Source organism: Castor canadensis, chromosome 6, assembly GCF_047511655.1.
Source record: "Castor canadensis chromosome 6, mCasCan1.hap1v2, whole genome shotgun sequence".
NCBI lineage: Eukaryota > Metazoa > Chordata > Mammalia > Rodentia > Castoridae > Castor > Castor canadensis.
In genome coordinates this window covers 15,674,345-15,698,095 of record NC_133391.1, presented here as the reverse complement: position 1 = coordinate 15,698,095, position 23,751 = coordinate 15,674,345, and the positions used below count along the sequence as shown (strand labels likewise).

Below are 23,751 nucleotides of genomic sequence, written 5' to 3'. Positions count from 1 at the left end.
CCCCCTACTCCAGGCCTTGAAATCCTCCATTGTGTTCCCTTTGCACGTCTCCAGTCGCTCATAGCTAACTGCTACCGATCACAAGTAAACATGAACACAGGCTTGGGAAGCACAGCCTCACTCCATGTGTGTGGAGGTGTCCTGTGTCTCAAAGGTAAGAATGAAGTACGAAATGTTCTTGCACAGGCTGGTGCCTCATGCCCGTAATCCTAGCCACTCAGGAGGATCAAGGTTCAAAGTCAGCTCTGGCAAATGGTTCACAAGACCCTATCTCGAAAATAACCAACACAAAAAAGGGCTGGTGGAGTGGCTCAAGTGTTAAAGCACCTGCCTGGGAAGCATGAGGCCCTGAGTCCAAACCACTACCACCAAAAAAACAAACAAACAAACAAACAAATGTCGAAAATAAGAAGGAAAGTAAGGGATATTGATTTGTTTCCTCAGGGGTTATTTGTCTTGTTTTGGTTGGTTGCTTGGTTCACTGTTGGTGAGTTTTGTAGTGTTTTTTTTTTGGACTGGCCCAGGCTGCCCTTGAATTTGAGATCCTCCTGCCTCAACTTCCAGAGTGCTGTGATTACAGATGTCACCATCTGCTGACATGAGACCGTAAGTCCCCACTTCCCACTCTGCTTAATTAAAGTAAGTTTGCAGTGTGTTCAAACTTCCAGAGAACAGCACACCATACGGTTACACTGTGTGTTCTTTCGAGCACAACGCCCAGGTGGACAAGGAGGAAATCATTTATCACCTGTAGAAACAGACTCTGCCACTCGTCTCTGCTAAAAGATCAGACACAGTGAGAGGGGAAACTTGGTCGCAGGAGCCACAGGGCTGGGCATGATGTTGGAAGTTATCTTAGTGGTGCCCACTGGCTGGCTTGGACCCATCACCAGCCAGCCACCGTCCTCCTTCTCTCACCCCAACAAAGCACTGCTACATAGTGGTCCATGGTAACTTGGCCAAATGGTGCCTGAAATTCTTGGCCAACCTCACCCCCTCTGCAGTAATCAGGTAGGTAAATCCAAGACTTGCCAAAAAACCTCATTACCCGATTTATATTCACATAAAGCCATTAGCGTGGTGATGGGCACAGCAAGCAAGTGCTCGATAAATGTTAGCTGTCTCACTATTTATTACTGTAGCATCACTATCCGCAACCATCATCAGAACCTTCTACTTCTTATGTTTAAGAAAAAAAAACCAAAAACTCTTATTAAGTACACAGATGCTGTCCTTGGGTTCCAATGATTTATTGCTGTAAAAAAAAAAAGTCAGTGGCTTAAAACAACTACATTTATTTTACTCATGAATTTGCAATGTGGGCAGGGCTTGGGTGGAGACAGCTTGTCTCAGTCCACTTGGTATCAACTCAGTGAGACTGGAAGGCCAGAGGTCAGAATGATATGATGGTGTCACTCGAGCCTGGTGCGTGCACTGGGCAGCCCCAGCCAGAAGAGCTGGGGCTCCTAGGACACCTGTCTCTCTCTGTCTCTGTCTCTCTCTTTCTCTCTCTCTCCACCTGGTCTCTCCACCATGGCTTCTGGGTAGCCCAATTTCTGATACACTAGCTCCAGCTCCAGGAAGCATGTCCCCAGACAGAGGACAGGGCAGAAGCTCAGAGCCAGCCTGGGAAGTCATGAAACATGTCCACTGAATTCTCTACCACAGCAGTCACCACGGCCAGTCAATGGGAGGAGGATTACTCTCTTATCGACTGAAATTCAATAGGTGAAATACTATAAATCCCAAAATGTTTTGGATTTTGGAATAAGCGATGCTGTGCAAGTTCCATGCAAATATTCCTTAATCTGAAATGGTCCTGGGTCCTTAGCATTTCAGGTAAGTGGTACTCAGCTGTATAAGGTTATCATTATTACTTCTGAAGACAATAATATCAAATAATGCACAGATTTATTTTATTTTATTTGATATTGTTTATTTTGGCAGTACTGGGGTTTGAACTCAGGGCCTACACTTCAGCCACTCCACCAGCCCTTGTATGTATTGGGTTTTTTTGAGATCGGGTCTTGAGAACGATTTGCCTGGAAATGGCTTTGAACTGAGATTCTCCTCATCTCTGCCTCCTGAGTAGCTGGGATTACAGGCATGAGCCACCAGAGCTCAGCTCAGATAAAGTTTTAAAGGCCACACATCCAGGAAATTATTTCCCATTCCTTTAGATCCAAATTTCCTAGTTGCCAAAAGATGTGATGAACCCTGACCAGTCATGGGTTACACAAAAGTGTACCTGATTGAATCTGTTTTTCTGATCCTTAAAACTACAAAACTGAACAGAGATTTAGGTTTTACCTAGATTTTCCAGGGCAGAAAACTAAATTGTGGAAGGGCTGAACATTTTTTTCTGTGGACCAGTAATGGTCATAACTGTAGCCATTACAACACGAATAATGTCACTTGACATTCTTCTATTTGCAGGCACTCTTCAAGGTATGCCTCAAACTTCACACAGTCTTTATCGTGTTTATGGGAGCAGCTACTCCAGGATGGGTAAACTGAGGCTCATCAACATTATGTGACTGACCAAGCCTCCAACCTTTGGCTTTGCTTAATTAAGTAGTCAAAAGGAAGTTTGAGATGCTGCTATGGTTTGGATCTCAACCCTCATGTGTTGAAGGCTTGGTCCCCAAACTGGGGCATTCTTAGGAGATGGTGGAACCTTAGGAGGCATGGCTTAGTGGAAGGAAGTAAGGTCACTGGGGGTGTACCCTTGAAGGGGATATTGTGACCCTGCCCCTTCCTCTCTCTTTTTCTTTTTTTTTTTTGCTTCCTGGATGCCATGGGCTGAACCACCTCCTGAACTATCTGCTTTCACCATGATGTCCTGACCAGCACAGGCCCAAAAGCAACAGGCCCACCCACCATGAACTAAAACCTCCAAAACTGTGAGCCAAAATTAACCCTTCCTCTTTCAAGTTGATCGTCTCAGGAATTTCCACAGTAACACAAAGATGATTAATACAGGTTCCAACTAGAGCACCTTTTAGTCCACTGTACAAATTCCCCTCACCAGGAGAGCAGCAGGCAAGCTTAAGATCACATCTCTAACTCCTGTCTGGGACACAACACTATTGAACTGATAGATTGGGCTTCCAAGAGAATCATCCAGGGGACACCAGGCACCAGTGGCTCACACCTATAATCCTGGCTACTCAGGAGACAGAGATCAGGAGAATTGTGGTCCAAAGCCAGCCTGGCCAAATAGTTCAAGATACCCTATCTCGAAAAACACTCTTCACAAAAAAGGGCTAGTAGAATGGTTCAAGGTATAGGCCCTGAGTTCAAGCGCTGGTACTGCAAAAGAAAAAAAAGACAGAGAGAGAGAAAATCATCCAGGAGAGGCCTGTGAACTTACAGCCTACTGAAAGTGTGAACTGTTAAGTCCAGATAACTTTCTTTTGGGGAAGAGGACAGGTCAAAGTCCCCCAGAACCCTAAGAAGGAGCTGGAACAAGAAGTAATAATGCTTTGGGGTGGGGGCAGGGAGACCACAAACTACTCACTAGCTACAGTTTTGCAAAGTTGAGGTCCTTGTGGGGAAGGTGAGGATGAAGTTATCAGGGTCTCAGTAAAAGAAAGGTAAGTCAAATGCCCATTCTAACTACCATTTAGCTTTGTTTTTCTCCCTAAATGGATTTGTGCAAATAAACACAGCCCAAGAGCTCTTCTATCTTCCTGAATGTGCACCTTCAGCTAATGACAGAAAAGAAGAAAAGCTCTTGGGAAGCGATTTCCTGAGATTTGTGTACTTTCACAGTAAATTCAGCTCCTTCTTCAGGTCTCCAAGAATTGGCTCAATTGAAAGAAGATGGGTAAGTGGGAAAAAAATAAATAAAAACTGAAGTACATTTTAGAACAACTTGGCAAATTAGCAAAAGTTTTTAACATCATTAAAGAGCTCTTAAATATTCTTCCCTGAACTCCATTTTTATCTTCTGGATGCATTTCGGTAATTGTTCTGAAGGAAATGGGGAGGACTTTGGCGCACACAGGAAATGTTTGTGTGATTTAAAATGCAGTGCCACCAAACACCATGATTTTTTAATTGCTAATTCTTAAACTAACCTTTGCAGTGTGTCTCCTCTTGAAAAACGTCAATTTCTATCTGCCATAATAAACACAATACATGTATTATTTACTTGTTTATAACTGCAAACAACTTAGCTATATTTCAATATTTATCCCTCAGCTCCAACCAGGAGAAGGAGATGATTATAACCAGTCACTCTGCAAACAGAACACCAGGACACAGAGAAGGAAGGCTCTTTCCTTAAAGCTAGCAGCAGATCCAATATACACACAGGCCTAGAGAAGGTGGCTCCCCATCCTACTACCTTACACCCTCCCCCCTCACTGTTTTGCAGTACTGGGGTTTGAACTCAGGGCTTACCCCTCGAGCCACTCCACCAGCCCTGTTTTGCGATGGCCTTTTTTGAGATTGGGTTTCATGAAATATTTACCGACTGGCTTTGAATCATGATCTTCCTGAGCTCTGCCTCGTGAGTAGGCAGGATTACAAGCGTGAGCAACAGGCACCTAGCTTGCTGGACATATTAATCAAAGACACAGACACAAAGCAGAAAGGCTGGCCTGCTTACTTCCAAAGACGTACAGCATTCCAGTCCTGTCTAATGAATTAGGATAAGTAACACTAGCTTCTTCAACAGACAGGCTCCAAAGCCACACTGGCTTGACTTAATGGTCCAAGGCACAGAGAAAGCAAGAGACAGCAGGTGAGAGCAGCATCTGTTCCACCAGTCACTCATGGTTCAAGGATCTGCAGGCTACCAAGAGAAGGAGCCCAAAGCCACCTCTGAAAAGTAGAAAGCCTGGAGGACCCCACTGGAGTTCTTATGAGCCAGACCTCACAGTGGCAAACAGCACTTCCCTTACCTCCCACCCCCCAGAACTCAGCCACATGGCCACACCTGACAGCAGGGGGAGCTGAAGAGGAACGCTGCACCAAGGAGGAAAAGAAAATTCCTTGCCAGAAACTATTTTGCCCTTATCTCTAATTTTGTTGACGAGAGAGTATCAGCAATAATAGGAAGGAACAAGGGTTTTTGCTGGTTGAGATAAGCCGGGAGACTGCCGGGTATCGAGGGAGTGGGGGGGAGAGCAAGGGGGCGGGGTGGGTGGTAAGGAAGGAGGTGGGGGCAAGGGGGAGAAATGACCCAAGCATTGTATGCACATATGAATAATAAAAAAAAAAAAAGAAAAGAAAATTCCTTGGGCAAATGCAGGTTTACCTCTGCCATCCCAACTAGAGACAAGGACAGGTCTAGGTTGCCTGAGGGCAGCCTGCCACATTCAGCTCCTGTTCTGATCTAAAAGGTAGCATTTGTTTTTAAGATGCTGGGTGCAGTGGTTCAACTGTAATCCCAGCTGCTCAGGAGGTAGAGATCAGGAAGATTGCCATTTGGGCTGAGGAGGATAGTGAGACCTTATCTCAACAAACAAGCTGCGTATGGTAGCACATTACTGTAGTGTACGTTTTTCGCCAACAGGACAAAAACGCAACACCGTATCCAAAAATTAGCTAAAGCAAAATGAACAACAAGTACGGTTTAAGTGGTAGAGCACCTGCCTAGAAATGCAAAGCCATGAGTTCAAACGCCAGTACTGATAAAAATCAGTTAATTAAAACAAAAATTTAAAAAGATATGATACCTATCTTCTAGGAAGTCCAAATGAAAATTCTACATTCAAACCCAGGTGTGCAACAGAAATCAGATGACACAGGAATGAGAAGACAGGTTCTGGGCCTGGAGGACATACCTTCTGATGCCAGGGACCTTCACCAGCCCTTTGTGGTGGTTTCTGAGAATTCACTGACCACACACACACACCTGTAGGACCTGGCCCTCAGCTGGATGGCATGGCTGCTTGTTCAAGGCTTGGTGGCTATGAAAAAGTGGCCGGCGCCTACCCCAGCAGCTCAGCAACTAAGAGATAGCATAGATAAATGGGACCTCATAAAACTAAAAAGCTTCTGCTCAACAAAAGAAATGGTCTCTAAACTGAAGAGAACACCCTCAGAGTGGGAGAAAATATTTGCCCACTACACATCAGACAAAGGACTTATAACCAGAATATATAGGGAACTTAAAAAACTAAATTCTCCCAAAACTAATGAACCAATAAAGAAATGGGCAAGTGAACTAAACAGAACTTTCTCAAAAGAAGAAATTCAAACGGCCAAAAAACACATGAAAAAATGCTCGCCATCTCTAGCAATAAAGGAAATGCAAATTAAAACCACACTAAGATTCCACCTCACCCCTGTTAGAATAGCCATCATTAGCAACACCACCAACAACAGGTGTTGGCGAGGATTCGGGGAAAAAGGAACCCTCTTACACTGTTGGTGGTAATGCAAACTAGTACAAACTAGTACAAACTAGTACACACACTCTGGAAAAAAATTTGGAGGCTACTTAAAAAGCTAAACATTGATCTACCATTTGATCCAGCAATACCACTCTTGGGGATATACCCAAAAGACTATGTGTGACACAGGTTACTCCAGAGGCACCTGCACACCCATGTTTATTGTGGCACTATTCACAATAGCCAAGTTATGGAAACAGCCAAGATGTCCCACCACTGACGAATGGATTAAGAAAATGTGGTATCTATACACAATGGAATTCTATGCAGCCATGAAGAAGAACGAAATGTTATCATTCGCTGGTAAATGGACGGAACTGGAGAACATAATTCTGAGTGAGGTTAGCCTGGCCCAAAAGACCAAAAATCATATGTTCTCCCTCATATGTGGACATTAGATAAAGGGCAAACACAACAAGGGGATTGGACTTTGATCACATGATAAAGAGAGAGCACACAAGGGAGATATGAGGATAGGTAAGACACCCAAAAAACTATATAGCATTTGTTGTCCTTAACGCAGAGAAACTAAAGCAGATAATTTAAAGCAACTGAGGCCAATAGGAGAAGGGGACCAGGAATTAGAGAAAAGGTTAGATCAAGAAGAATTAACCTAGAAGGTAACACCCACGCACAGGAAATCAATGTGAGTCAATGCCCTGTATAGCTATCCTTATCTCAACCAGCAAAACCCTTGTTCCTTCCTATTGTTGCTTATACTCTCTCTACAACAAAATTAGAAATAAGGGCAAAATAGTTTCTGCCTGGTAGCAAGGGTTTGGGGGGAAAGGGAAGAGGTGGGGGGGAAGGGAGGGAGCTTGGCAGGGGGCGGGAGAGAAGGGGGAAGAAATGACCCAAACATTGTATGCACATATGAATTAAAAAAAAAAAAGTGGCCAGCACCTTCTCTAACCATCTCAAAGTCCCTGTGATCCCAGGAAGATAGCCATGTGACCCTAGGGAGGGCGCACGGCAGAAGCCAAGGAAGCAAGTTTGCCTGCAGCCAGTGGAGAACAACCCAAAGGGAAGAAATTAGCAATGTGCACTTGTCAGCACTATAGCTTTGTTGTGCTAATTTTCTTGCAAATATAAGCAAAGCCTTTTAATTAACTTAATATCAATTTCACTTTTCTCACATTTCGTTCTAATTATGGGCTGGATTTAAAGCTTACGGAGCATAATTTAGAATGCTGGAATTAATGGCTTTCCAACTTTGCACACTAGTGACTGCTAAGCCTGAGTGAAGGAAGGTTTGTGACGCCACCCTGTGACTGGCATGCCGCCTGTCCCTGCCTCACTCCCAGCTCACTACACACACACACACACACACACACACACACACACTACAGCCCCTGGACCAGAAGCCAGCTGGTCCATTCTCATCTCACACCTTGTGAACTTCAGGATGGCAGACAATCTATCTGAATCTGAATTCCAGCTTTCTCCTTTGTAAAATGAGTACATTAGCATAAGGAGGTTTGATGGAGAATTAAGTCACACAAAACACTTGGTGTGTGGTAGATATTCTATAAAAAAAAATCTGTGAAACCAGGCAGGTAGTGCCTCCCTATAATCCCAGGACTCAGGAGGTAGAGACAGGATATCCTGAGTTTGAGGCCAGCCTGGGCTGCATAGAGAGACACTGTCTCAAAACAATAAAAACAACAACAAAAACAAAAATAGCCACATATGATAAACTATGGTATACACATATACATACTTATCAAATCAAAGAAACCTTCTATTATAAGATGCGCTGCTTTTATTTATCCATTAGGAGAAATGTTGCCAATTAAACTATGACACAGCCAAAATTGTTACCTGAATCCCAGTTTCAGAGATGCAAAAACATGCACCTGCACACTGACAAAATGCAGTTCTAAAGCCAGGAACCAGTGGCTCACACCTGTAATCTCAACTACTCAGGAGACAGAGATCAGGAGGATCAAGGTTTGAAGTCAACCTAGGCAAATAGTTCATGAGACCCCATTTTGAAAATATCCACCACAAAAAAGGGCTGGTGGAGTGGCTCAACTGGTAGAGCACCTACCTAGAAGTGTGAGGCCCTGAGTTTAAATCTCTGTACTGCCAAAACAAAATGCAGTTCTGTGTGTCCCTTTCATCCACAAGCTCTGTCCAAGTCACACCTAATGAGAACACCAAGACCTAAGATTTGAGGTAGCTGGATCCCTAGTTACCAGGAGGCTTGCTTCATTTTAATATTCACTGAAACAATGTCATTTTTTCTCTCCTGCCTTGCAACCACTATATTACTTCTGATAGAAAACAATCATTCTCTCAAAGCAAAGTTGGTCACAGGGCTATCTATGTACTGGCCAGGGAGACTTCTAGAAAAGATTTTGCTTCCTTATTAGACAAGAGGAGCAGATGTGGCCTCTCAAATGCAGTATTTCCTACTTTATACAAAGATGCAATGGCTGGAACTACAGCAGCCATCTTGTAAATACAAAGAAAAGAACAGAAGACATAAAATGACGGGACAATGTCATATGCCAAACTAACACTAGCTGCCACTTCTTGTTGACTTTTAAGTAAGAACAAATTACTTACTAAGGAATTACTAGACATAGAAATAAAGAGCCCATTCTCTTACAAACTATGCCTTGTACAACCTATGCCAACAACTCATGATGATGCGAGGCAGAGGTGAACAAGGACTAAAAGCCCTTGCAAAGTAAGATCCCAGAAGAAAGAACAATTAATTCTGGAAAGATGGACAGGGGAAGGCTTTCAGGAATGAAGAGCTTGTCAATAGTTCCTCGTAGAATGCAAGAGATTTTCCCAAGATGGGGGAGGGATGGCAATCAGCAAGTTACAGGACCCTCGGTGCAAACTGCAGTCCTCAGAACAAAGCAGACCTAGAACCTGGGTCTCCTGACCTTCAGTCTCCGTCTTTCTACCAGGAATCAAGAGCACCTAGCAAGCTGTGCAGAATCACAGGTCGCCCTCAGAGCACTGAGCACACAATTAGCCATGGTAACCAAGGCTGGCATGGAACCTTGCTCCCTACTGACTGTTGGCACAATGGCAACAGGTGCAGGAGCCTGCAATGACTGTGGTGCTCTTTTGTGCATGTCTGGCAAGGCTGAGACTGCAGTCAGCAGTGACAGGGTCTTGTTAAGGGTAACACTACCCGCTTGGTGGCCAAGGCCACATTCACATGTCAGAGCAGATGAATGACTGTGAGGGACAATCACTATGGGGGAGAAGGTCGTCTCACCATGTGTGGCTTGCATTTATTCTAAGTGTTATGGAAAGGGAGAGAAGGAGAGAGGGAGGAAGAAAAGAGGAAGGGGGGAGAGGGGGCAGACACAGTGCACGGTCACCGTTCCTCCTTGCTGGACTTCATCCAAGGGACCCCAGGCCACCGCTGAAGCAGAGGGAGGTGTACCTGCTCCTTTGTGGCTCCCGTCCCCCCAGGAGGAGGCCCATCCTTGGGAAGTCGGCTCCTCAGCACTGTGGGTTCCACCTCTGGAACCTGCTTGTCATGCCCAGTGACATGCACTAAAGATGGACAAGGGAGGATAGGCGGCCTGCAATGGCCTGTCCAGCAGACCCTGTGTGAGGTGGGCTGCCATGGTGGCAGCTGGGGTAGCAAAGCTTTTGTGTCGTTTGAGGTCCGGGGACAGGCCCTCCAGCCAGTCTACTCCCTCCTCAGCTTGGGGAGGTACAGGAAGAGAAAGGGGACAGGTCAGGTCAGGCTGAGGGCCCCACCAAGAGGAGCCAGAGAAAGAGGGCAGTGGGGCTGCCGTCCACTGAGGTTCCAGGGCAGCCACAGAGACAGCAAGCCTGTGGACTTGGGTCACAGCTGCAGTGACCCAGGGAGTGACCCAGGGAGTGACCCAGGGAGTCGCTCAGGGTCCAGGGCTTGGTGGGTCCAGTGCTGCAGGGCCAGCACTGTGCGCCCACTGCAGTCAGCCTTCACATGTGTGGGTTCGGCACCCACGGGTTTACATCCCTAGGGCCAAATAACCACAAATCAGAAGTATTCAAAAAAAAAAAAATTCAGCACTCTGGAGGCAGAGGCAGGAAGACAGAGAGTTTGAGGCCAGCCCGGGCAACACAGGGAGACCCTGTGTCAAGCACACACAAAAGTCAGGCACTGGTGGCTCGTGCCTGTAATCCCAGCTACTCAGGAGGCAGAGATCAAAAGGACATGGTTCAAAGCTAGCCCAGGCAAATAGTTTACCAGACCCTATCTCAAAAAAACCCATCACAAAAAAGAGCTGGTGGAGTGGCTTAAATGGCACAGCATATGCCTAGCAAGCATGAGACCTGGAGTTCAAACTCCAGTACTGCCAAAATAATAGAAATAAAAAATTAAAATTAAATTAAAAAGCCATGGATAATGGGGGGATCCTGGACCATGCTGTTCTCCTATGCCTCAGAAGTGGTCACCAAAGACACCACCTTTATAAGTAAGGGAAGAGGGGAGGATGAGGAGATAGAGGAGAAAATCAAGTTCAGCCATAGGCAAACACATGGAAGAGAAAAAGGGTCACGAGTTCATTCAGAGCATCAAGAAAATTAGACCAGAAAGGATCCCCTCTTCACCTCTTTTGAGATTTATGTCAGATGACAATGACCACGCTCTACTATCGAGGCATTCAGCTGAGCACCTAATATGAGCCAGGGTGTCCCCAGGTATCAAATGGAGAGGATGGCTCAAGATGTCGCCTTTAAGGACCTGATACTCCCACAGCTGCCATGAGTCAGTGTCACGCTGACATTCTGCATTTTGAATCTGAATTCATCCTGACACACCACGACTCCATTCTACAGTAAAAAGTGGAATGGCTCGCCCAAAGTCACTGCGTTAATAAGTTGACAGAAAAGGAAATGAATCCCTGTCCCTCTGACGCCCACCTCGCAGCTTTTCTTCTAGCACATCGTTGACGACTTGGGGTTGTCTGATCTTAGGTTGTCTCTTCATTTCAGTTGGCCTTTCTCCTGCTGTCACTCTGAGCTCTCATTACTGAGCTTTCATCCTGTTCACAAGGACACCCCTGACTTGCCAACAAGCAAAGGTCAGAGGGGCTGGATTTCTTCAGCTAGGGTGACACTGGCTGCGCCTGGGCTGGGCAGGCAGCAGCTGTCCTGGCTGTCAGGCTGCCTGTCACACACTCTAGCCAACACAGATGTGCCTATATCTCAGAGCTGCCTGAGAATGGAAGTCCCCATTTCTCCACAAGGATCCAGACACCACGAGATGCTAAGTTGTTGGAGATAAAAGGCAGTGAGCCTCCCTCCAGCATCCAGATTCTATGGCAGAGCCTTCTAGAACCCTGGCTCCTGCCTGTCACCAAGCCCTGCTCCATGCCTGTGAGCAGCACTGGAAGGTGTACAGTCCTGGCCTCCTCCTGACACCTCCACAGTGGCTGGTGTCACATGAACATATGTCTTCTCACATCCCTCCCAGGGGACAGTAGGGGACCACACAGCATCTATGGACCATGTATGCACCTCCACATTCAGGCAGAGAAGCAGGGACATCCCTGGGCTGGCTCTGCCCTCCAGGTAAGAGAGGTTACCTGCTTTTCTCTCTGCCTCCGCCCTGGAGACCCCACAGCCAACCTCCCGTGTGCCCCCCACCCCCCCCACACACAGGGTTTTCCTTATGGGGGGGGTTGGCTCATGTCACAAGCTGTCCAAGGTGCCCTTGGAAGGTCTTTGGTTTTTCTTTTGATGTGGGGGGGCATTCTGGCATTTTGCTTTTCTGCAGTTTCATTCTCTGGCTTCTGGTGCCAGTGTGGCTTGAGGGCAGGACAGGGCTGGGTAATTGTGACTTCTCTTCATTTTCACAGCCATTTTCAATTTCTCCAAGCAGCCCTGCTTCTGTTCAATATCCTTCTGGAATCTAAACTTGGAAGCCAACATAAAGCCATTGCATTTCCTCTAGCCACAGAGTCATGGGGGGTGGTGGGGACAGTGCCCTGTCCAGGAAGCATTGGGTAGGGGTGGGGGGGGCAATCAATCACCCCTGAGTGCCCCTGTCCCCAGCCCGTTTCCAGTCGTCCCCAGCTGTCCCCCTCATCTGGAGGGCACTGGACAGGAAAACGGGCCACCAACGCCTGACCTATGGAGCCACGTGGCCACCCTGTCCTCTGCCTTTCTCTAAAATGAAAGAAGTGACTTCCTCACAAGGTGACTGAAGGTCAAAATCTGTCTCTGGGTCCGTAACAGTGGTACAGAACCACCATGCCGCCATTTAAAAATACATTTTAAGTTTTGCTTTCTCCCGTACAATTCGTTTCAGATTGTCCAAATTTTCTCTGAATTGATTGTATGCTGCAAAACAAAGCCATATTAAGCCACACTCACATATGAAATCACACCAGACAACACACACTCCTCTGAGTCAGGAGTCTGGGGGCGGGGCCAAGACGGTGGGGCGGGGCCAAGACGACGGGGCGGGGCCAAGACGACAGGGCGGGGCCAAGACGACAGGGCGGGGCCAAGATGGGGTGGGGCCAAGATGGCAGGGCAGGGCCAAGAGTGCAGAGGCGGGGCCAAGGGTGCAGGGTGAGGCCAAGAATGCAGAGGCAGGGCCAAGATGGTGGGGGCGGGGCCAAGAGTGGGGGCCAAGATGGCAAGGGTGGCACCAAGACAGCAGGGCAGGACCAAGACGGGGGCGGGACCAAGATGGCAGGGTGGGGCCAAGACAGTGGGGGTGGGGCTAAGAGTTGGGGGGCAACCTGGCAGGGGTGGGGCCAAGATGGAAGGGGGCAGAGCCTAAGATGGCAGGGCTGGGGTCAAGATGGCTTGACATCAGGAAGGGTGGACCCCAGATGGAGGGGTGGGGACGGGGGCCAAGCTGGTGGGGATGGAGCCAAGATGGAAGGAAGGGTGGGGCCAAGATGGCGGGTGGGGGGCGGTGTAGTGATGGCAGAAGGGATGGGGAAAAGGGGGGCACAAGATGGTGGTGTGCGGTTGCTAAGATAGTGTCCACGTGAGTGGGTAGGGGGCAAGATGGTCAGGAACAAGATAATGGGTAGCAGCAGGGGGAAGAAGTGGGCAAGATGACAGTGGCAACATGGGGGCAGGGGGGAATGGAAGTCAGGTGATGGGGAGGTGGAGGCAAGGAGCTCCCTCATACTCAGTCTCTGTGGCCTAAGTCCTTGCAGCCCTCTCCCTTCTCCACATCACCCAAGCCAGTCTTTACCATCTTGAGGTTATTCCTCTATGGCCAACATTTACTTCCTAAAACTCGCTCCCATCCACTTAGTCAACCAACAAACCTTAAGTGCCCACACTATGTGCAAGGTGCTGTGTCAGATGCTGAGGGATGGGGGTGGGTAATTAAGATATGGTAAGATGTGGTTCCACCTTTTTTATCCCCCTCATGTGGACTGGAGTTTGAACTCAGGGCCTACACCCTGAGCCACTCCACCAGCCCTTTTTTTGTGAAGGGTTTTTCAAGATAGGGTCTCGCTAACTATTTCCCCCATGCTAGTTTCAAACTGTGATCCTCCTGATCTCTGCCTCCTGAGGAGCTAGAATTACAGGCGTGAGCCAGACATCTAGCTGATCAAGTCTTAAAATGCCAGCTGTACTGTGCACCAAGGGAGCAGGCCCCCACCCAGCCTTTGCTCTAGCTGAGGAATAAGAAACAATGAGGTCAAGGTTACCTTAAGGAAAGAGCTGGGGTGTGGCTCAGTGTTGGAGTGCTTAGCAGGTATGCTCAAGGCCCTGGGTTCAATTCCCAGCTCTGCAAGAAAACACCTTTCTTTCTGCATAGCTGGTTCTTCTCCTTCAGCAGCAATGGATAGAAACAGACACAGAGCAAGAAGCCACATGAAGTCAGATCCCACCTCCCTAAGGCCTCAGGAGGGGGCCCCTCCTGACCCTCTCCTTCCTCTGCTGCAGGCCTGGTGTACCAAGAGATAAGACACCGTGTTACCCAACACAAGTGCAGGCAAGGATGGAGCACTTGAGGGTGGGGTACAGAGAGGGAGGGGCCTCGTTTCACTTTTCCCTGCCTCTGCCCTCCAGTTTTCATGTCACTACAAATTACGCTCCCTTGGCAGCCAGGAAGATAACATCTGCCACTTCCTGCCCTGAGCTCTCAAGATTGCTCAAAAGAAAAAAAAAAAAACAAAACACAAATGATCCACAGGGCCTTACTGCCAGCTCTTTCTCAGAGGCCCCAAAGACAAGAAAATTCAGCTTCCCACCCCATGGCTGCCCACTCAGACAGAGCAGAAGGACACAGAGGAAGAGGCCAGAGCCCCAGATTCCAGAACGTTGGAAGGAAGTATCTGTGCCTCACAAGTCTCCCAAACCAGCTGCTGCTGAAATTTGAATGTCTTTTGCCCCTGTTCTCTCCTTGCCCAGGGTCTAGGTAAGTAGATCCTGCTGTGACACAGCTTGTAAGAGGCAAATTCTCAGGCACCTAGCAAATCAGAGCTGTTGGGATGTAGTGCCCAGAATTCTGTGTTGAAGAGGCCCTGGGGTGATTCTGATGCACTCTAAAAATCCAGGCAGTCTGAGCCTCCATCCCGCAGGCACTGGAGCAACTGACAGCACTTACCTCAGAGTTGTTGCAAAGACTACATGGGTTCATGCACATCTGTTGCGCTTAAGAGAGTGCCATATAGAATTTTATTATTCCTAGGGAAAGATGTGGTTATGTCACATTTAATGTTCCCAATGGACGCTTACTGAAATGACCTGTGACCCTGACAGTGAGGGGACTCAGGTTATCCTTGGCGTTGAGTATCTGTGCAGAATATTAAGACCTAGTCGCATAAGTATCTCATTCTCCCACATATGAACTGTCAGTTTTGGCTTCATTCTGTCCCCTTTTTAATTTTTTTTTAAGACACTAGGGAAGAAAAGCTTCTGTATGACCTCAGTGGGCTGTCCTGATGACCTGGCCACACCATACCTGCCAGGGACGGGCAGGACTGTAGCTTCCCTCTGTAGGTGCAAGTTCAAGGCATCCCCTGGACAATTATTGAATGATGTTGAAAAGACCTTGACTGAGTGCAGGGAATCTGACCATATCTCCCCCTGGAATTACCCAGAAGAGATGCTCAGAGGACAAGAAGAAAAAAAAAAAAAAAGACTGGTGCTATCCTTTTCCTGCCCTCTGTCCCCGGGCTAGTCTGTCACTCTCACCACAGTCAAGACAGTGAAGTCTGGTCCTCAGCTGTACACAGATTATGGCTGTACTCACAGCAACACACATTTCTTTTTTTTTTTTTTTAACAAATCTTAAAATTTAGGAGACTGTAGATAGAAGTTTGTGACTAGTGGCCAAAGACCACAGGCCTTGTGGTCAACCAGACACAGAGTTCTGACTGCAGACAACAGGACACGAGCATCCTAATTAACCTCCCTAGTCTTGTTTTCTCATTCCCCATCTGCGGATGGGGTGGACCTCTCTTGGACATGTTAACAGTTCTATGAGACAATGCATTTGTAATGACTGGGTGGAGTCTGGCAAGAATCCCATCAATTACTGAACATCACTAGCTTTATGATCATTTGCAGTTCTGAAACCCTGTGGGAACATGAGCTAGAAACTCAGTAACGGAGGAGACAGCTATTCCTAAGTACTCACTGTACCTGCCTTGCATAAACCCATGTGATCCTGAGAGCTGCCTATACTCAACTGTGTCACACTCACCTTGGGGACAGAACAGAAAGCGTCCTGTAACCATAACTGTCCTCCCTGGTGCCAGGATATTATTAAAAGTCTCCCTCTCTCTTCTTCTAATGCACCAAGTGGGAAGACTTTAAATGATGCGAATTCTGACAACTGTCACTAAACTGAATGACACATGTCGCTTTGGTACATACTCTGTGAGCGCCTGCTTCCCAGGTCACTATGAACTTTAACGTAAAGTGCCCTCCTGCAGGTCCCCCAGTAAGAAACAGGTATGTTTTTAATAGCAGCCTTCACCCGGGAGCGCCTGTGCAGCAGGAGAGAGAGAACGCTTTCATTATCTTTCATTCAACTTACTACCTAAGTGCATCAGCTCCATGGATGACCCATGCCTTGACTTTGCAGGCGTTTAAGCTGCCCATCTCGCCCCACTAAAGCCGGAGCTCAAACTGCTACTTCCTCTCCAGACTTGGGTCCCCATGCCACCAGTCCCATTTGGCCGTTGCACTAGTTTCATTGCTTGGGCTAGAATCACCAGGGAATGATTTCCTGCCTGGCACGCGGGGTCCAGGAGCCAACATTACTGTCATGTTTCCAGGATAAAACCAAACTTAGTGCTGGGACATGGAAAAGAACAGTTGTTCTTTCCAGCAGCCCCGGGCTCCTGACCGACACAGGGCAGGGAAGGTAGGGAGAGCGCAGGAGCCAGGACGCACGCGCTGGCTTCGGGGACGCAGAGCGCACAGAGCCCCGGGACGCCTCTGCGCCTCGCCTGCCCGCGCCAAGCGAGACCCGTGGGTACCAGCGCGCGTCCTTACCATTCAGCTGCCGGTACACGATGTCCTCGAGCAGCGAGAGGCGCTTCAGGACCGCATCCTGGATGGGGCTGGCGCTGTGCGCGCTGAGGTTGGCCGCTTCGGCGCGCGGCCGGATCTCGTGGAAGGCGTCTCCGCTGCGCACGGCGATGGGCCGGCACTTGGCCAGGAAAAGCACGAAGCCGGCCACCGCGATCAAGTTCAACACCAGCAGCACTTTGACTCTTCTCAGTGAAGCCATCAAACAACCCCACCGGCCCTAGACCCGGACCCGCGTCCGCTCAGGTTCCGGCGAGGCTCAGGGCAGCCGGGTGGCCGTGCGAGCCTCACACACCTGACGGCGAAGGACAAGACTCCTGGCCACTGCTGGCCCCAAAGCGGAATACTGGGAGGACAAGGAGATCGGGGAGGAGCGCGATCGCTCACGTGGAAGGCAGCCTCGGGTCTGCAGAAGCGCTGCCTGCGATGCGTGCTGGGTCCACAGTGCGCAGCCCCTTCCAGGCGTCGCGGGCAAAGGCCGGGACCGGGGGGTTCCCTCGGCAGCACCAGCAACGACTATGTCTCTGGATCTTGGGCCGCGGGGAGCGACCAGCGCGAAACTCGGAGCTGATCGGCTGCTGGGGAGCCGGGGCGGGAGCTGGCGCGCAGGTGCCCGACTTGGAGCGCGCCACTCCGGTAGCCGCACAGCCACCACCCTGGCCCGCAGGCAGCCGTCGCGGCGGGCGGGCAGCACTCTTCAGCCAAGGACCCGCTCCTCCGGGCCGGTGTCTTTGTTCCGCTCACCAGTCGGCTCCATCGCGCGGGGCAGAGAGAAAGCACGCGTCCGGGGCCCTCATCCTTGTGGTCCGCAGTCACGCTCAAGTCTCAATTGCTCCCAAAGTGTGGAGGGCGGGGGAGCAACGCGAAGGTGGCGACAGCAGGGACCCAGCGTGATCTCCTCTCCACCCCTCGCACCGGGGACCAGCAAACTCACCAAGCGCGCACGGCGCCGCCTGCTCCCGGACACGTTCCAAGTCCCAACAGCACGCAGCAGCCTTCGGGGCCTGGCCGGGCACACTGGCCTGTCTTGGAGCTGGCGCGTCGCGACGCTGGCCGGAAGGAGGGGTCGGACCTCAAAAGTCACAGCAGTTCTCTTAGCAGCCTCTCCAAAATGCGCCCGGGAAGGAACGCGCGCTGGCGCCCTCCGTCACCACCGCCGCCACTCGGCAGAGCGGGCCCGCGCGTCTCGTCCCGCGCTCCCCGGGAGCCAAACGCCGAGTCTCCCAATTGGCGGTCGCAGTAACACCGCCGCTGCGGCACCGCGAACCCACACAACCCCCCGGGGGGCTGGGAAGCCTGGAGGGGACGCGCAGGTGGCGACAGAAGGCGGGGCGCGGCCCGAGGGGAGCGGCTGCGGCGCCGGCTCCTCCTCCTCCTCCTCCTCCTTCTCCTCCTCCTCCTCCGCCGCCGCCCCTGGCCACCCGGTCCCCGCGAGCCAGTCGGCCGCCGCCCGCAGGCTGCCGGGCGCACAGCTCCCGCGCGCCCCGCTCGTGCGCGCGCACCCGGCAAGCGCGGGCGGGGGCGCCTGGAGAGGGAGGCGCGCGCGGGACCCCAGCAGTCAAGTCATGCTGGCGCTGGCCACTGCTTGCGCTGAGGAGGACCCTTTGGAGCTCAGCTGTCCCTGGTCGGGCGGGTTCGCTCCATCCCGGGTGGCGATGAAGACATCCCCTTTCTGTGTGCTCGCAGCTCGGCGCTGCGTGGCCTGGGATGGCTAGAGGGAAAATCCGGCCTGGAGACTCGGATTCTGCTACTTTTCCCAGCCAGGCCAGGAGTTCTCAACCCTAAGAGAAATCCGACCATCAGAGTCACTGGTTCTGGCGACACCCACACCTCTATGGGCGTTTTATTATAAGAAGAAGGTTTATTTATCTAATGGTTTCCATGATCATTTCTTTTTTTTTTTCCCCAAATCCGGAAGTTCCTAATTCTGGAATCCAAACGCCCTGTTTGATGCATTGAATTCTTTAGGCCTTAAGAAAGAAATTAGACTGCCAAGTAACAAAAATCAGGCATCAAAACCAAATAAATCTGTTAGTTCCTGCTACATCATTTCCATCTGTTAAACTTGCCTAGTTGCTTTTCTGTTTTGTGTTTCTTGGTGTGGGGGGGCGGGGCGGGGAGCCAGGGTTGTTTTGTTCTGTTCTGGTTTTGCTTTTGAAATACTGATTTTTTTTCTGTACATTTTAACGAGTTTCATTGTGACATTTTCATACATGTAATTGTGTAATTTAGTAGTATTCACTGCCCCCCGCCGTTACCCTCTGTCTTGTGGTACCCTCTCTCTCTGGTCCCCTTCCTCTTCCCAAGTCATCTCTCTTCCATTAAGAATTTATCTGATCATAGAAAAGTGCATGGGAAAATGTAACAATCTTTCTTTTTCATTCCCTTGGGGATCTGCGCAATAGAATCTTAAACTGTTGTCCTTGTATAATGTATAAAAAAGTGGATACAGCCGGGCACCAGTGGCTCATGCCTGTAATCCCAGCTACTCAGGAGGCAGAGATCAGGATGATCATAGTTTGAAGCCAGCCTGGGCAAATAGTTCACAAGACCCTATCTCAGAACTCCTTCACAAAAATAGGGCTGGTGGAGTGGCTCAAGGTGAAGGCCCTGAGTTCAAGCCCCAGAACTGGAAAAAAAAAAAGGATACAAAACAATTAAATGAAAAGGCACAAGGGACAGTTTCAAACCATATATGGCCAGGCAAGAGGGAAGTTGAGTGGGAAGGAACCTTGAGCAGTTCTGAGATGACAGGGACCAGGTCAAGCAAAGTGTCAAATTATCTCACTGAACCCAGTTGAGTTAGGAATTATTAAAACTGCCACAGTGGGAGGGGCAGAAAGGTTCACACTTTTCCTACGTTCACACTTTTCCTCACCCATCATAAGGTCACAGCCCACACTCCTATAATAAGAGACAGGCTAATAAGAGCAAAGGGTTTTGTTTTTTTTGGTTTTGGTTTTGATGTTCTGGATTTTGAACTCAGGGCCTTGTGCTTACTAGGCAGGCATTCTACCAATTGAGCCGCTCCCACAGCCCTGTTTGTGTTATCTGATTTTCAGGTATGATCTTGATTTTTGGCCTGGCCAACCTCAGTCAGAGATCCTCCTACCTATATACCCTGCATAGCCGTGATCACAGATGAGTGCTGCCATGCCCAGCTTGTCTGCTGAGTTGGGGGTCTCCATAACTTTTTGCCTAGGCTGACCTCAAAGCACAATCCTCCTAACTCCACCTTCAGAGTAGCTAGGATTACAGGCCTAAGCCACCATGCCAGGCCTTAGAATTTTTTTGGTTTTTTTGGCTGTACTGGGTTTTGAACTCAGCGCCTTGAGCTTGCTAGACAAGCTGTCTACTACTTAAGTCTACATCATGGAAGTGTGACACAATGTGGAAACCTTCAGATATGACACCCAAAGACCAGGGACAGCTGCTTATTTGTATGCTTAGGTTCAGTGAGGAGCGGGCCGCTGTGTAGGAACATGGTTGGATCCAATGGTAATAGACCAAGAAGAACCCCTGTGATGTCTGTGTGTTCAGATTTTTCTTGGCTTCTCCGAATGGCAGGTGTCAGGACCCATTTACAATGAGGGTCCTCAAAGAAGAATGGAGAACATAGTAACCTTTGTATGTTTTAGGGCTTGCTTTGGGAGAGATGGGGGGTTGTAGTTTCTGTGATCTGTCTTAGTTAGGGAAGAGAACTCCTAGTTTCTGGAGTGACTTTGAGAGAGAAAGAAGGAGGAGACAGAAGACATGACAAGGTGAGAGAGAGACTGCTTCTAAGGCTACTACTGAGGCCTTCTTTACTTCAAAGTTCTCAGCATGCCAAACTACCATTTTCTGAATCCCAATTATTATCTGTGATAATAATTTTTTGGCAGTACTGGAATTTGAACTCAGGACTTTGCGTTTGCTAGGCAAGTGCTCTACCTCTTGAGCCAAACAGTCCTTTTCACTCAAGTTATTTTGGAGATGAGGTCTTACTTTTTGCCCAAGCTGGCTTGAACCAAGATCTTCCTATTTTAAGCTTTTCTCAGCAGCTGGGATGACAGGCACATACCACCGCACCCAGCTTTTCTCCAAGATGCGAGTCTTACAAACTTTTTGCCAGGGTCAGCCTTGGATAGTGTTCCTCCTAATCTCAGCCTCCTTACTAGGATTACAGGTGTGAGCCTTTAGCATGTGGCCAAATATATATATATATATTGAGCATCTGTTTTGAGTTGGGGGACTGAGGCACAGAATGAGGGTCCTCCAGCAATAAGTGGGTATAAACCCATCCAACCAAGTCCGGAGACACAAAGAATGAAGTAGAAAAAATAGCCTCAGCGTAATCAGGAAGTTTCCAGGAAAGCTTCAGTTTCATTTTACAGTTGTTCTTTTGGCAGCACTGGGATTTGAACTCAGGGCCCTACATTTGCTAGGTAGGTACTCTACCACTTGAGCCACTCCACCAGCCCAGACTTCAGCTTCACGTTGCTGTTTTCCCTCTATACCCAGATAGGGTCTGGCCCAGGTGGGCTAACGACTTCATCACACACTCCACAGGTGTCCCCCTTCCAGTCCCCAGATTCCACATGCATCCTGAGCAGCATCTGGGGGCATAAAGGAGTCCCACACTCGGACCCTGTCTTCACCCAGAAATGTTCCTGTCCTTCCACCATCAGTTCAAATCCCATCCTCCGATTGCCTCTCCCTCGCCTGTTACCTCTCCCATTCTCCCAGCGCCAGCAACTCCTTTCCCCAAATCCAAGTTTTCCCACCACTTGGAGTTCATTCTCCAACCTTCTTGGAAGGTATGGTTACTCATTTATTTCAAACACATTGCTAAGTGTGTCCCAAATTCCTACACTTGCATATACCCGCTTCCCACCGACTCAGCACAGGGCAGCACAACTCTGAGTCAATGTCACTTTCTTTCTTCTCCAGCCAGGAACCCAGGAGGTAGAATGAGCCCAGGGAAAACCCCAGCACTTCAGAGGGCGGGACACTGTGTCTTAACTTCAGTTGAGCTCTTAACTCTGTGCAAGATCACTGTTCAATTCCAGCTCCTCTCCCCAGCAATGCCCTGAGGAAACATCAGGGTCCATGGGTACCCCATAATCAGAAATAAAACTTGATGTGTGTTTGCCATGTGGGCATTTTTCTGAGGAAAAAGACCTATCACGGTCAGCACCAGGTATGGTGGTGCATGCCTGCAATCCCAGCTCTCAGGAGAGACAGGTAGGAAGATTTTGAGTTCCAGGCCAGCCCAGGCAAAAAGTCAGCAAGACCCCATCTCAATCAACAAGATGGGCATGGTGGTGCTCACCTATCATCCCAGTTACCATGGAGGTGCAAGAAATAGGCTTGCCTGGGAAAAAAACATGAGACCATATTCAAAAAATAACTAAAGTAAAAAGAGCTGAAGGCATGGCTCAAGTCATAGAGCAGCTGCCTAGCATGAGTGTGGTCCTGAGTTCAAACCCCACTAAGGCAAAACAAACAAAAGGGAGGGGCGTAGCTCAATTTGATAGAGCATTTGCCTGGCACATGCAAGGACCTGGATTCAAACCCAAGAACCACAAAAAAAAAATTAAAGAAAACCTGTAATTTCCATTACATCCTCAGTATGTTCTACATAGTCTTTGACCCTAAAAACTGAAGTGGGTACTTGCGTTTACCTGTACACAGTGTGCTGAGGGCTTTCGACACCTCTGTACAACCTGTAACACTTGCTTAGGGTCAGCGCTGTGGGACCAGTTGGTACAGTACGTAGTTTAGGGAAGGTCATGGGGGGAGCTGGAGGGGGAGGGGGTATCTGTATTTTCTCATTATTTTCGAGCCACAGTTGGTAAAATCTGAGGATCTACCTTAGCTAGCATTATAGGTGTAAACACCGGTTCCCCTGCCACCAACTGCTTCCGAAAACAGTGGTGACAAGATACCCAAAGTTGGCGGAACCATCAGGTCACCTACAGATCCTGGCTGGAGAAAAACCCGCAGGCCTGTAGGAAGGGAGATGGAATTAATAAGCAGGGATGGAATTAAATCTGTTCTGCCCGCTGAGTAAATTCTCAGCCCCAGGAGGAGCACACGGGGAGCACTTAAATCCCACCACACAGGCTAAGGGGCGTGTTTACGGAAACCTGATGTCCTGAGCTCCATGCTCTCAAAATGATGGGCCACCTTCCCCAGCTGTCTACACTCCGCTCACCCCCACCCAGCCAGCAAAGCCAACAACACTACACTCGGTGACCGTGTGACCGCTCACCAATCACTCTGGGTTCTAGGCTCAAATCTGTCACCCACAGACTCAAGTCTGTGGATTTATTTATTCTTTTTTTTTTTTTTTCAGATAGGTCCTCAAGATTTTTGCCCAGGGAGGGTCTTGGACCTGGGTTCTTCTACCTCTGCCTCCTGGGTGGCTGGGATTACAGTAGTACATCTCATGCCCAACTTGGTTTTTGAGTTAACTGAATAGACTAGTGAGACGTGGTAGAAACTAGGGGGTAAAAGCTAGTTGAAGGAAGCACGCCACTGGGGTACACCCTTGGAAGGTCGAGGGTGTACCTCTTCCCAGTGCCTCCTCCCTCCCTCCGCTCTTCCTCCTCTTCCTTCTTCTTCTCTCTCTTTCTCCCCCTTTTCCTCTCTTTTTCTCTTTCTCCTCCTCCCTCCCTCTCTCTACGTCCCTTTCTCCCTCCCTCCCTCTTTCTATCTCTCTTTCTGTCTTTCTCCCCCTCCTTCCCTTTCTCTATCTCTCTTTTTCTCTCTTCCCCTCCCTCCATCTCTCTGTCCCTCCCTCTCTCCCTCTATCTCTTTCTCTCTCTCCCCCTCCCTCCCTCTTTCTCCCTCCTTCCCTCTCTTCCTGTCTATCTCT

At 49.0% G+C, this 23,751-nt stretch overlaps 1 protein-coding gene across 1 annotated transcript in view; it reads right to left on the bottom strand.

The window, feature by feature from the left end:
- Positions 1-18,177, bottom strand: part of Galnt17 (polypeptide N-acetylgalactosaminyltransferase 17) — a 433,611-nt gene extending 415,434 nt beyond the window's left edge. The window contains exon 1 of the mRNA XM_074075764.1: positions 16,857-18,177. Within this exon, the coding sequence (XP_073931865.1) occupies positions 16,857-17,094 (238 nt within the window). The 5' untranslated portion in view covers positions 17,095-18,177. The remainder of the gene's footprint in view (positions 1-16,856) is intronic.
- Between the last annotated feature and the right edge of the window lie 5,574 nt (positions 18,178-23,751).